Source organism: Lytechinus variegatus, chromosome 9 (assembly GCF_018143015.1).
Source record: "Lytechinus variegatus isolate NC3 chromosome 9, Lvar_3.0, whole genome shotgun sequence".
In the NCBI taxonomy this organism is placed as follows: Eukaryota; Metazoa; Echinodermata; class Echinoidea; order Temnopleuroida; family Toxopneustidae; genus Lytechinus; species Lytechinus variegatus.
Window position 1 is genome coordinate 14736344 of NC_054748.1, and position 15491 is coordinate 14751834.

A 15491-nucleotide genomic window follows, 5' to 3' on the forward strand; every position below is an offset into this window, starting at 1 on the left:
GAATTCAAGCTCTGGCATTTTATTTTCAGGCCATAGTTTAATCATTTTTATGTACAAAATATTGTATTCTAGGTGATTTTCAGGCCCTCTGATCAATTCCAACTGGCATCCCTATATCAATACCCTGGTGTTAGAAGTTCCAACTATACTATTTAATAGGGAAGTCTTTTTTACACTTAACAATAACAACATTTGTATGAATACAAAAAACACACAATGTGAAAAGGTAATGGGGCACATTATGAATATATCCTTGGGTCAATAAACTAGTAGTTATTGACCCTACGAGAATAAACTAATTTCTTGTATCCTAATGATATATTTACACAAATATATCCTTATCAAATATCCTGACTTCATGTGTGCGAGGAATGTATATAATGGACGTGGAGCTATAAAGTCTGGTTTTCTTACAAACAAATATGTATACAACAAAACAAAATTATTTGGTATGGGGGAATATTATTTTGGCAATTTTAACATTACTTATCCCTCTTCTATGATACATTATCTGCCATTTTTTATATAATCCTGAATTTTACAGTCATTAAGAGGAATATGCAGTCTACTCTTATTACATCGGTTTAAACCTGAAGACTTTGGTATAAAACTAAACATGAGACGATAAATTAGGAGGAGTTGATGAGAAATTTAGTGGACTGATTTGAATTTGATTTCACTGTTATGAAGAAAAAAATCCTGATTTCTTTTTCTCATGATTAAATTTTCAACTTTTTAGGAAATCTTCAAATTTATTTCAAATCTTGATTACATTGAACTTGTTCAAACTGGATTGCATCTTTTGAACAAACCTGATTTCATCATTTGAAAATGATATCATCTTCAGCAAAGATTACATTATTCCAAACTTGCTTCCATATTTTTTTACACGATACCATCAACAGCAAATGATGATGAAGAAAGCCCAAACCGACCTGAAGGTTGAAGCGGAACAGAAAGCCGAGATGAGGAATAAGTACGTCGAAGAAAACGTCAAACCACTCAGCATCGATTCCCTGTCACGCGATCGTCTCCGTGAGCTCTGTGAAGAGCTGAGCGAGCAGCTGAGGGATGCGGAGGGTAACAAATTTGACCTGGAAGTTATTATACGCAAGCAAGATCTAGAGGTCAGTAGGGTCATGTTTATTTCAATAATGATGATGATTTTCGTTTGTATCATGCTTTTTCAGTAGATTGAAGGTGTGCATTTTATGAATAAAACTGTATGATTACGAAATTGTGTTTATGTGTTTATCATGTTTGTTTTTAGAGTAGATAATGAGGAAGACTGGATGAGCCAAAGATTACATAAATTAGTATTGTTGGTTTCATCTTCTTGCATGCTTGAAAGAATCTGAACTATCGTAAAGCACAGTTGCTTTTGATGAAGTTAGATTCAAGCAATATATTCATATAAGCAAATATAAATGTACTTATTATTATAACAATGCCATTTTTTCCTCTCCCCTCACAGATTGAAGACATGAAAGTTCGAGCTAATGAAGCAAGGGGCAAATTGTAAGTTTTGATTGTCTTAAAATCTACCTTAAAATATTTTTTTTTTAGATAGGAATATGATGACTTTCAAGTACAACATTCCTTGATATGCAAGTGAAAGAGCCGTTGATTTCAAACGCTATATGTGCATGTAAAGTACATGGCCCTGAAAAGTGGGGGTGTTGCGTGTATTATTCTCCATAGGCAGCACCCCTTAGAATTCTTGTAGGTGGTAAAAAATGGAGAAATGTAACAAAAATGACCTACATTTTATAGTAAATTTTTTTTTTGCTTGTCAAATTTATGGGGACCAAATTAACCTTCATTTTATAATGAAAGTTTGAGGGGGGGGGCTTGTCAAAATTTCTTCTTGGGACCAAAATAACCTTCATCTTGCAGTGAAACCTTTATTTTTTTGGGGGGGGAGTTGTCGAATTTACATCAGCACCCCAAGTCCAAAATTGTTCCTAGGGCCCTGGTGAAGCATCAAATATAGTAGCAGTAGTAGTAGTAGTAGTAGTAGTAGTAGTAGTAGTAGTAGTAGTAGTAGAAGTAGTAGTAGTAGTAGTAGTAGTAGTAGTAGTAGTAGCAGTAGCAGTAGTAGTAGTAGCAGTAGCAGTAGTAGTAGCAGTAGCAGTAGCAGTAGTAGTAGTAGTAGTAGTAGTAGTAGTAGTAGTAGTAGTAGTAGTAGTAGTAGTAGTAGTAGTAGTAGTAGTAGTAGTAATAGTAATACTAGTAGTAGCAGCAGCAGCAGTGGTAATTTATTATTATTCTTTCTTGTAATAGTCATGTTATTTCACTATCAATATTATCATTTGTCTTTGATTAACAGTGAAAGACCAGAGCTCAAGAAAGTACAGAGGAATACAGACAAACCGTCTGACACGGTAAGATTAGGATCAAGATGATATTAATTAAGAGATTGACTGCTATAATCTGTGATTATCATCAGGGCTTACACCAGCTTATTAAATTGATGAAGTTAAATCAGTATGTTAGAAATCGAGTATCACAGTACTCGCATTACAAGCACCAATGAGTAATTAAGCATTGAGTTTGGATCGTTGAGTAATATATTTTTGAACAAGTTTTTTTGTATGATATTATGACTGCAAAAAATAATCAATGTTGTATTGCATTATTCAGGCATGATCATGTAGATTATTTGTTTGCATGAATCATAGAAATTACTGGCAGATTAGAGCCATTTTTACTGCTTTACAATCTCAAATTGATTAGTTATAGAATTTGTGATTTGGCTTCTGGTTTGATAGAAAAGGAGAGGAAACAAATATTAATTTATTTTGTATTATAGCAAAGAGATTTCTGAAAGATATTAGAGTTTCATAGGAATGCGATTACTCCATTTATTCAACTTGATTGTTGTAATTTATTCATTGATTTACCATATGTTTAAAGCTAACAAGGAAACTATCATTCCTTGATGATTATTTCCTTTGAATGTAATGTCTAAATTTGAGTTTCTTGCATTTTAAAGTATGTCGTTTTCCTGGCTCACAAACGTAATATTCATTAAAATCGTATATTCTGATAGGGATCAACCGTATTCTAGTTTTCTTGTTAGCTTTACTCATACTCATATGCATGAACTATATTACATTTTGCATTTTGGTGCTATGAGCCATAGATTGCTTTGGATGTTGATTCATTTAAGGGCACCTTACCAAAAGTCTGAGCCACATCTGCTTATGCAGGAAACATGTAGCACCTCTTATTCTTCACAGTTTGTCGAAGAAAGACTGGAGAGGGTGCTGTTAGAAGAGGCATTTTGACTTTAATGAGATTCCTGATATAAGACATGGTGTATACTTTTGACAAGGTGCCTTATCTTCATTTTATGATTATAAAAGCGCCTAAAAAGCGCCTTGAGCACTCTACAGAGTGGATTTGGCGCAATATAAGTCTAATTATAATCATTATAAAAAAATCTAATTACCACCATTAGGTTTTCGGACTTTTGGACAAAAAAAAACCCACAGGACTCTATGCATCAGAATATTATAATATAGAATATTATAATTGAAATTATTAGGATGAAAAGAAAGTAATGTAATGTTTAGCCCATTGCCTTGTTTCATACAAGCAGAAGATTTCAGCTGGAAATAAATCTACATTTGGAAGACATATTTGATGCTGTGTCATTGCAAGAATGACCCTTACACAATGCAATTGCACATGCTGCTAAGGGCATTTTTAAGTGCATACGTTGCGCAAAAGTGAGGTGTTAAGGGCGTTCTTGCACTGGCACGATGATATTTGTTTTCACCAATCAAGTCTTACCTATTCATTGATTAATTTAGTAAATCCTATTGGATCAACTTGTGGCTGATATAGATCTTGTTGTCCAAAAAAAACAGCAAGTGGGATTCTTATTATCTATTTCATTTATAAAATATTTTCAGTACTGTAAAAATAAGAAACATACTAGGGTTAAACCCAGACGTGTGCGGTATTTCTTTGATCGGTTTTCGATTTCTTACCTTGATTTGTAATCACTGCTTATTTTTTTACCTTCCCACAATGCACTTCCTGACTGCTCTGCCACACACTCACACAAACACACGAACACTGTTTTTTGTCCTTGGCAGGAGGCTAAGTTTGATTTTCGCAGCTTGATCACAGCCCTAAAGAGTGTCTGAATTATGCATTGTGTTTAGTGCACGACATGCATTACATTGGCAACGTGAGTTCCTAGTTGTTTGGTCTTTTTGTTCATCTCAGAGCCATGTCAGCTGAATTTGTCAAGGAAATGGTGTTATTTGACAAATCAATTAATGTTTTAATTATTCAAAATATGCGAAACATGAATTTGTATTATTCATTGATTCATTGTGGAATATTCACAGCTCCTGTATTTTCAGTTTTTCGCATTGAACATCAAATTAAACCACAAATTATATCAAAATAATTTGTCATGTAATTTGAGTTGGAGTCAAAATGTCAAATTAGCAACACATTTCTTATTAATTTGTGGTTCAGTTTATAAGAGTGAAAGTTCAGGATTCATTAAAAAGTTTGTGATGATGAAAATTATAAGGGAATGTTAAAGGAATCTTCAGTGAGCAACACAAATGTGTGTTTTGCTTTTTTTCTTTGCATATGCGGCATGTGCATGACTAATTGTTATTTGGCAAATAAGACCATTATTTTGACAAATTAATTTTCATGATGAAAGGTTAAAATAGAGCTCTGATCACTTAATATTTTAACCTTTGGAGAGAAAAGAATGGCCATTGTTTTTTTTCTTTTCTGGCGGGTGATTAGTAGTTTGCTCAAAAAGAGTTAGATTTGTGACACTTTGAAAACTTGATGAATCATTAGCAAAAATCGTAAGTATGGGCCATAAGGTTTATTTTTTGACAATCACAATGAACAACTTAGTGGCCTGTCCCAGTAACTAATAAAAATGATGGTACACAAATGTTTATGGTGAAATGCATGAATCAAATATATTTATAGACAAAACAGGTTAAATTGCCAATTTTAGAGTCAATACTTTCTTAGTGAGTTGTCCTTTATGAACAGAGCTCTATTCTACCTGCTCAACAAGTTGATAGCTTCTTGTTTTGTTTGTTTGTTTAATTCTGCTTCTTTTTGTTCACTGCATGTTTATACTAACTTTCATTATGTGCCATCTTGTGGCAGTTCACACAAACTAATACCCCTTTCATTAACCCAATTAAATATCCGCATCATTTGGTCGTAAAATCGGAGCAGGACCAGAGTTATCCGCATTATTTTGATGCTGCAATTATCCGCATAATAGCAGCATCGGGACCGGATGTTGACTTTATGAACGAATTTCCAAAGTAATGCGGATAATTGCCATGGTGCGGTCACAAGGTCACCCTTTTCCAGCGCAACCCCATCGGAAGGGGGTGTGTGCAGTTGCCATGACAATTATCCGCCTTTTTCAGGTCGGGCGCTCGTAAGAACAAGTGCAGATTATTATTTTCGGAGTTTGTGAATGCAATTTTTATTGAATTAGCCGCATTATTCTTAGGCAGATAATTGGAGGATGGGTTTATGAAAGGGGTATTCGATTGATTTAGAGATATTTTATCTCTGGCAACTTTACACCTTGCTATCATAAGGAAGTCAATCTTTTGTGTTGTATATTTTTAATGTTAGTTTTCTGTGATAAAAAGTTAAATGAAAAGTTGAGAATTCAAAGTCATTTATTTATGCTGACATGTGTGCAAAGATCTTGCTCATAATAGAACCTTCATTTATCTGTATTGCTTTTAGTAAAATTCAAATACCAATTCCACATTTGCTTGAGTTTATATTATTGAAAATTAAAACATGAAAGAAAATGTTGTATTTCAAATGATGGCGACCTTTAATATGCAAAAGTGAAATTTCAGACAAATGTTCCCAACATATTTGGTATGGCTTTGTGTCCACGATTCTATCATGTGACAGTATGAAATATGCCATTGCATTGCTAATTTAATGAAAAAAAATATTGCTTTCCATTGATAGGGTACTTTGATAAAAGTCTATGTTACATATTTAAGCAGGGAATGTCTTCAGGGTCTCTGCATTGTATTGCTGCATTCTATATTTTTCTGTGTGGAAATAACACTGAGTTGGATTCCAGCAAAATATGTGACTTTGACTACTGTCTTATTTTTGGTTTTTGTCTCACCTGCGAAGCAGAGTGAGACTATAGGCGCCGCTTTTCCGACGGCGGCGGCGGCGGCGACGTCAACATCAAATCTTAACCTGAGGTTAAGTTTTTGAAATGACGTCATAACTTAGAAAGTATATGGACCTAGTTAATAAAACTTGGCCATAAGGTTATTCAAGTATTACTGAACATCCTATTCGAGTTTCATGTCACATGACCAAGGTCAAAGGTCATTTAGGGTCAATGAACTTAGACCATGTTGGAGGGATCAACATCGAAATCTTAACCTGAGGTTAAGTTTTTGAAATGTCATCATAACTTAGCAAATATATGGACCTAGTTCATGAAACTTGGACATAAGGTTAATCAAGTATCGCTGAACATCCTGCATGAGTTTCACGTCACATGTCCAAGGTCAAAGGTCATTTAGGGTCAATGAACTTTGGCCGAATTGTGGATATCTGTTGAATTCCCATCATAACTTTGAAAGTTTATGGATCTGATTCATGAAACTTGGACATAATAGTAATCAAGCATCACTGAACATTTTGTGCAAGTTTCAGGTCTCATGATTAAGGTCAAAGGTCATTTAGGGTCAATGAACTTTGGCCGAATTGGGGTATCTGTTGAATTACAATCATAACTTTGAAAGATTATTGGTCTAGTTCATTAAACTTGGATATTATAGTAATCAAGTATCTCTGAACATCCTGTGCGCATTTCAGGTCACATGACCAAGGTCAAAGGTCAATGAACTTTGGCCGAACTGGGTGTATCTGTTGAATTACCATCATAACTTTGAAAGTTTATGGATCTGATTCATGAAACTTGTACATAAGAGTAATCAAGTATCACTGAACATCCTGTGCAAGTTTCAGGTCACATGATCAAGGTCACAGGTCATGTAAGGTCAATGAACTTTGGCCATGTTGGGGTTTTTTGTTGAATAACCATCATATCTCTGTCAGTTTATTGGTCTAGTTCATAAAAAGTGGACATAAGAGTAACCATGTATCACTGAACATCTTGTGCGAGTTAGAGTAGTATTCAAAGTCAGCACTGCTGCTATATTGAACCGCGTGGTGCAGGTGAGATGGCCAGAGGCATTCCACTTGTTAATAAAATCAGTTATGCTCCCTAAGCTTTAGTAGAATTGTTTTGTGTGTCTCTATTTATATTCATATATTTCATCCCCTGTTATTTATTTTCATTGTGGCTAACCTTGATTTGTGAGGAAAATTTGTTTTCTGCATGGAGCTTAAAAGAATCAACAGAACACGAAAAAACACTAAAAATCTGTATTATAATGATTTATGGTTTGAATGCTTGTATCATGTTCAGTAGCCTTTCGAGAATCTCTTCTTTTATAAACCATTTCTTTCTGCATAATTTCTCACTCGTGTTGTGCATGTGTTGTGTATGTATGATTTGTTTGTTTTCACTTAGTGTTTAATCATGTATTTTTCTCTCATTTTTATTTCATTATTTATGACTTTAAATAGTAATGTAGAGTACAGAGATGAATGCAATCATACCCCAAGTGTATTTTACAAATTATCCTCGTTATGAAAATAGCAAGCTTGTACTTAAGTTTGTGGGGCCTTCATGGTATAGTGGTTCTGGTAATAATCTTTCGATCAGAAGATCATAGGTGTGGATCTTAACCATGTGCATCCCGAAATAGATTATATCTATCTAATTGTTATGACTATCAATATCATTATTTTGAAAAAGGTGTAATGCTCTCAAATTTCTTGGATAAAGCAATCCATGAAAAAGTGAGAATTGAGAAAATTGGAGGTCAAATGTACAAAAGGTTGATTGATTATTTTATGCAATTTTCTCCACGTTACTACAAAATATTATCATTTCAGATTTTTAAGCACCGTCATTTGAGCTGAAATTTACCCAGAATGCGCCTGTGACTAATTTTGCTTTTGATTTGTTTCTTTCCTTTTAATCCTAACAGTAAACTAGGTTCTTTAATTCATCTCGTTCGCATCGTCATCTTCTTTATTCATGTGCTATTGTCTCCGAGACTTGATTGCCAGACCAATACAGTTCAACCAATCGGATCGCCCATCTCATCTTGTAGAGGCCTCCTTCTTCCAATTGCATTTCATGTCTTATAAAAAGATATTGACAACTATAACAACTCCCTATGTTTCCTCGTAAGGTTACATATTCAGTGAAGATATATGGCATCTTAGAATGTTCCCCTCTGATGAAGATAAATATGGTGATTTCCACAGTACTTTGACAAAAGGAAGCGGGTGACATTTTAACAAAACTTGAGTTTTTATTTGGCAAAGATCTTGATTAATTATTGATTTCCTCTTCTGGGTGAACTTTTGTCGAAAATAAAAGGCATTTGGATTTATTTAAATTACAGAATTACTTGCTCTTTTACAGAAAATTGTAGTTTAATAACTTATAACTAATAGGGCAGCATCGTTGGCTTTGTTCAACTCGGCTCTACAGGAATCATAAATGAACTTTGGGAAGAAATCCATTTTTTCGTGGGTTCAGAGTTCATAGTAGATAGTTGTTTATAGCTACATACATATATATGTATGCAATTACCAGAGATGCCAACTATTTTTAATTGCTGCGTTTATGGGGGGGGGGTTAATGAAAGGTATTGCATGTTTTATGAAAAAATGTATTTTTCCCAAAATCACATTATCAACATACATGTATCTATTACAGAACAGTTGAAAATCCTGTTTTTCCAATCCAAACATCACTATTTCATCCCTCCAAATACTGCAAGTATTCCTCCAATGTTGGCATTTTTCTAATAGTTATATTACAAAGTGCCTTATATAGAACACTACACCCTAAACTATGCAAGGTATTTATTTCTTAATGACATATAGTCTGGTTAATAAGGGCTCTTTGAAAGTGTTTGTACGGTCTAGTCCATGTACCTATTTCCTGCTTGTATTATAATCTACTTTGATGTGTGATGAGATTGTCTTTGTTACCAAACTTCAAACCAAGTTACTAGGCCATGTAACACAAAGGTTCGTGATCAATTGTAATTATTAAAAATGATTCTGATTGGCTCCTGGGCAGTGGTATGAACAAAATCTTCATGTAACCATGATCGTGACTGGCCACTGTCATTTAGCATTGATAACAAATCTTTGTGTTACAGAGCCCAGGGAAATTACAATAGGATATCGATGCAACATAATGTATGCACAATATCATATGTATGTGCCAAAATCATAGCCAGATGGATGTAATTCAGTACAGAAGTTGTATTCTAAAAAATTAGGGTTGCTTCGGGTTTGAGTTTTTTTTTCTCATGGTACCCGCTTGGTCAGACATGGCACAACAAATGACTCCACTTATCATTGGGTGTTGGCCACAGAAACATGTAATTTCTATATACTTTATATTTGGACTACACTGCACCAGTAGGCAATAGGTTCGTAAATGGTTATGCTGAGTGTGAGGTCTGAAATGAGCAAAAAAAAATCTGGCGTAAAAACTGCAAAAAAATTGGGTCTTTTTTTTTTTGTATTCTGAAATTTTGTTCTATCGGTCTACAGATTTTAAAGTTACAAACCAAACAATTTATCCTGTCTGTTATGTTTGTTGGTTAAATTATTGACTTTGTATTTAGGGGAAAAGGGCTTTGCTCTTTGTGGCCCTTAGTCTGAACACACCTTAATTTTGTCATTCCCTTGACTAGGAGTATCCCTGGTTCATTCAGACTGGGAAAAATAATCCTGAGATTAGCAATATCTCACATACAATGCAGCTCAGTGTTATTGCAAAGCCAGGCCTACATACATGTATGAATAGCTCTTGTATGTAATTTTGGAGACTCTCTTTGTACTTGTATATATTTGTTTAATTTTGATTGGCTTCAGTATAAATACTTTGCCTATTACTGCCTTCTGTAGAAACTTTAAGCCATATTATTCACTGTAGTCCCATGTACTAACTTTGGATAAATGTTCAGTACTAGAATAGTACTGGAAGGAACAAGTGATCATTAGTGTACTGTATGAAATGTCACTACTGCCTTTGAACATTCATAACATTTACAAATCCTCTTGAAGATGACTGAGAAAATTTTCTTGTTGATATATCATTATCAGGGTATCTGCATAAAAGGTATTAAAGGGGAAGTTCACCCTGACAAAAAGTTTATTGTAAAAATAGCAGAAAAGATAATAAAAACTATTGCCGAAGGTTTGAGAAAAATTCATCCAATAATTAAAAGGTGATTGGAATTTCAATTTGATTTGTGACATGATATGTGAGCAGCTTTCCTACATAGCGAATGGTAAAAAATCAATGAAATTTCATTTTCTCAGAAAATTCAAAATGGTTTTCACTCTAACTTTTGTATATTTATAGACAAATCATTTCATACCAGATTATGAAAAGAAAACAAAATTAAGGCATCAGGAACCATACAAAATTTGAAATTCATGCATTTTATATTACATAACACATGGGGCAGCTGCTCGTTTATGACATCACAAATCCAAAATTTTGAACTCTAATAACTTACTCTTTAACGGATTTTCCTCAAACCTTCACCAATATTTTTTCTGCTAATTTCACGACAAAGTTTTCTTAAGGGTGGACTTCCCCTTTAAGTTCATTGACTCTCGTTAATTATGGATGAGCAAATTCAGGGATATGGTCACATCCCATGTGCTAGTGATCAGCTTATAACAACCTCCATGCTACTCATTTTAAAAGCATTTGCCTACAATAAACTTTCAGTAAGACAGGATTACCTTCAAACTTGAAACTGGTATTTCTTATTAAAATGTGTATGTAATATTATTTCAAAGGAACAGGTTTCCAGTTTAAGATATATCTCCAAACCAATCTCGGACTGAGAATGAAATCTCTATCACTCTCATGCGGTATTTTACATAAATCAGTTAGTTGATAGTGACCTTAACGTATCCTGTTCATGTTACCAGTCTATATATGTTGTATATAATTCTATAATAGAATGTGTGGTGATATGAAATGAAGCAGTATTGTACGTTCCTTTTTTATGATGTCACATATTGACCATAGATGGTTTTGACAACATGCACTCTGGTGGATCAAACAATCCAACCCCCCCCCCCCTCCTTAGTCACCTAGTCATGTCACTGATAGAACCCAATCTTCTTGACCTTGACACCAAGTCGTATAGGTCAAAGGTCAATAGATTGTGCACAGGAAAGATCACAACATGCTTGAGAGATAGGTAGATTAGGCAGATATACAAAAAAAGATATCCAGCTCCAGAAGAAAAAGAAACAAATGAAGATTGCATGCATTATCTAGTTTCTCAATAGAAGGCTATGTAGCATACGGTCACCTGATTTTGGTCACCTGACATAGGTCACCTGATGTTGATCACCTGACATAGGTCACCTGATGTTGGTCACCTGATATTAGAACCCTGATATTAGTCACCTGATATTGGTCATCAGACAATAAGAATTTGTTTGCGAGGGCACAAACATTCTCCTTGCTAGTTCTAGCATTCAGTGCTTTATGATGTCTTTAGGGTATACCAGCTAATGTAGATGTCCCCCTACATGATTGCTGGGTGACCTTTGACTCATCAATCTTGATCTTCTCATGACCATTACATGCAAATGACTTACCAAGAACAATTTACTACATGTATCAAAAGTGGGTAGAACAAGAATTGTTCAGGGCAAGTTAAAATCAATCACATCCTCTGTATGTGTGATTTCACAGTGACTTTCCTTAGGCGTGTGTCACAAACCCTAGTGATCAATCATACACTGATGTGAATGATTGTTTACACTTGCAACCAAATATATTTTTTGTGTTATGGGCCCTGATCGCACAGTGTATGAAGAAATAGAATGAGAAAGGGAAGGGAGGAATATCAAGAAGGATTTCTATTTTATGGTGAGGTGAAACAGTGCTCAGAGCTTTAATATAAGCCTTTGCTGGAGATACTTTGCACACATATAGAAATTAATCAGTTGTATATGAACATGGATAGTCTATTCAAGTTTTAAGGGGAATATATCCAGGGTAATTTGTTTCATACACTTAATGAAATTTGTTATAATTTAGGATGAAACCAGATTTTATTTCACATGTAATCTGATTAAGATATTTGAATGGTGCTTTACTTAGTCAGTCTTTTCAACTCTTAGAAATCTTAACTTATTGTTTTTTTTTGTCCTTTGCACAGCGGGCTTTCGTAGGGAGATTTTCTTTTTCATTTAGTTCGTGAACTCTAGGTGGAAGCATTTGTGTGCATAGAAGATTAATGAAAAAGGGAAAAAAAGACTTAACTTTAGAAGAAGAAAAAACATTTTGTTGCTTTGTATTGTAGAAATCTATTTATTGATTAATTTCTTGTTTTTAACTATCCAGTATTTATTGTACATGTAGAGTTTTGTTATAAACAACTTATTATGCCAAGTGTATTAATGAGAAAGTTGATAATGTGTTTTCCATCGTAATGCAATATGATATTTGTTGTAGAACTAGTCTTGTTATATTTGTATGTAATGGGTATTGCGTACCACATGTCCTGTCTATTGTGTTTCATTTCATATATTTTCAGTTTGATATTTTAGCTCAATTTAGGATTATGTACGTAGAAAACCAAATGTTTCAGAATCGATGAGAGATTTGAGTGATTTTTTTTTCTTGACGTGAGCTGTAATTTTAATTGCATTGGACAGATTAATAATTTGTGACGAATATTTTCTCTTCCACTCTTTCTAATTACTTCTTTCTGATTTTATATATTGTATTTTATTATCCTTGTAAAGGTGATTTCAAACATTTTCTCTTCATTATTTAATCATTTTGAGATGCATTTATGTTTTGAACACTAAAAGAAGAGTGGATAGTGAGGCTAGTGATGTGAAATCAGTCTAATATCTTTGGAAAGAAAGATGAGTTGTATAATGACATCTGTTAACGTGACTGGTCAAAGTTTTCTGTATCTTTCATGTGCTGTTTGTGATTGGTCAATCATGCTACATGTTTGACCAATCAGAAATTGTCTTTTAAAAAGTTGAAGAAACTAATATAAAGCAGAATAGAAAATATGTAATAGATGATGAGAATTATAGCTTGAAATATTTGGTGACTCAGTAAAATCCATGAACAAGTGATTAGAATATTAACGTATATATGAAGAATTCTCGGCTCAAAATAAGTATTACACTATTTGTTTAATGTGTGTTGATGATACAACTGTTAAATATGAGGAAAAGTTGATGACATCTTATGGGGATATCTTTCCAAGAGATAAACATTTTTTGCCACGGGTTAGTTTACCCAATGCTGATTATTTCATTTGCCATATTGTAAATTAGAATTGTGGAGGTTCTATTTGTACTCCTGCAATGGGAACTAGCTTTTTTTGATAAATAAAATGGATGTCACCAAACTTTTCTAATATGAAGAAATTTTATTTTCCGATTTCTTTCATATTAACCACACTGAGCTAACGAAAATTAATCGATCAGATGTTTGTTTTAATCAGAATACTCAAAATGGAATGTTGAAGATGAAAGCAAACAATTGCTTGGAAAGTCGAATGATATGTATACACAACGGCATAATCAATAAATGACCCAATAATACAAATCCATAATCACATATTGTTCGGTCTGTAATTTTTGTCCAATTTGTGATACCATCCACCACCCACATTACTCTCAGATATATTGATTTATACAGTAGCGGACCGTGACCCGGAGGAGACAAAGCATTGGGGGGGCACTGCATTGTTTGTGAACAATGCCGTGCCCCCCCAATGCTTTGTCTCCGCGGGGTCACGGTCCGCCACTGGATTTATACATGCATCTACTTGGTCCATACAAGCAGTTGGTCTGATACCCACCAGGGGCCGTGTCATAAAGCTGTTCATTAGTTAAGAGCGACTTTAAGAACGACTGATGAACCTTTCTTATGCGCTTAAACCATCGCCAATGAATCTACCACTTTCCACAAGAAAGGATCACCAGTCGTTCTCAACGTCGCTCTTAACTTGCGAACAGCTTTATAAATCACCCACCGGGTCTAATTCTAAATTAGTATAATGTCGAGTTGGTCGAATTTCAAGTTCACCTACTTTGTGAAATGTTGGGTATAGAGAGGATACTCTAATCCGAGAGGGAGTTTGGATAAGAGAGTCACTGGAGAAATGAAGGTGGAGGGATGCAAGGGGGTGTTTGTATTTTTATGTAGGGTAAAAGAGGATGTGGAGTAATGGGGGGGGGGGGTAAGAGAGTGTTTATATAAGTGAGGGTCTGGGGTAAGAGATGGTAATCTTAGAAGTGGGGATAATGGAGGGAATAAGAGAGGGTGTCTGGGCAGGCAACGGTTTGGGGTAATTGGGAACAGGGATAAGAAAGGGTATTTAAAAGAATGAGGGTGTGGGGCAATGGAGGTGGGATAAGAGAGGGTATTAAAGGTTAAGTCCACCTCAGAAAAATGTTGATTTGAATCAATAGAGAAAATTCAGGCAAGCACAATGCTGAAGATTTCATCAAAATCGGATGTAAAATATTAAAGTTATGACATTTTTAAGTTTCGCTTATTTTTAACAAAATAGTTATATGAACGAGCCAGTTACATCCAAATGAGAGAGTTGATGATGTCACTCACTATTTCTTTTGTTTTTTATTGTTTGAATTATACAATATTTCAATTTATACGAATTTGAAGATTAGGTCCTTCTTGTCTGAAGCACAAAATGTTAAAATAATGGAATTCCACGTGTTCAGGGAGGAATGAAACTTCATTTCACATGACAATGACGAGAAAATCAAAATATTTCATATTTCAAACAATAAAAAAAAATAGTGAATGACGTCATCGACTCTCATTTTGGATGTAGCTGGCTCGTTCCTATAACTGTTTTTGTGAAATTAAGCGAAATTTTGAAATGTCATAACTTTCTTATTTTACATCCGATTTTGATGAAATTTTCATTGTTATGCTTGTTGAATTTTTCTCTTTTTATTTAAATCAAGTTTTTGTTGGGGTGGACTTGTCCTTTAAAGATGAGTGAGATTGTGGGGGTAGAGGGTGGGGATAGGAGAGGTTATTAAGATGAGAGAGGATAAGGGGTAATAGTGGGGCGAGACCATAGAGAGGTGTTTGGATAAGTGTGGGTGTGGAGTATTAGAGGGTTAGGATAAGAGAGGGTAGTTGGATGAGGGCGTAGGTAATAAAGATTATTTTGATGAGTGAGGGTGTTGGATGGGGAAAAGAGAGGGTGTGGGGTAATAGAGGGTTAGGATAAGAGAGGGTGGGTAATAAAGGTTATTTGGATGAGCGAGGATGTGGGGTAAAATAGGAT

At 34.5% G+C, this 15491-nt stretch overlaps 1 protein-coding gene across 9 annotated transcripts in view; it reads left to right on the forward strand.

Annotated features, from left to right (window-relative positions):
* The window catches only part of LOC121421054 (troponin I-like), a 75647-nt gene extending 65346 nt beyond the window's left edge, over positions 1 to 10301 (forward strand). For all 9 annotated transcript variants that reach the window (XM_041615663.1, XM_041615662.1, XM_041615656.1 and 6 more), the window contains 5 exons: positions 906 to 1127; positions 1475 to 1518; positions 2330 to 2384; positions 4107 to 4201; positions 8121 to 10301. In XM_041615663.1, coding sequence (XP_041471597.1) covers positions 906 to 1127; positions 1475 to 1518; positions 2330 to 2384; positions 4107 to 4157 — 372 coding nt within the window. In that variant the 3' untranslated portion in view covers positions 4158 to 4201; positions 8121 to 10301. The remainder of the gene's footprint in view (positions 1 to 905; positions 1128 to 1474; positions 1519 to 2329; positions 2385 to 4106; positions 4202 to 8120) is intronic.
* The last annotated feature ends 5190 nt before the right edge of the window (positions 10302 to 15491 follow it).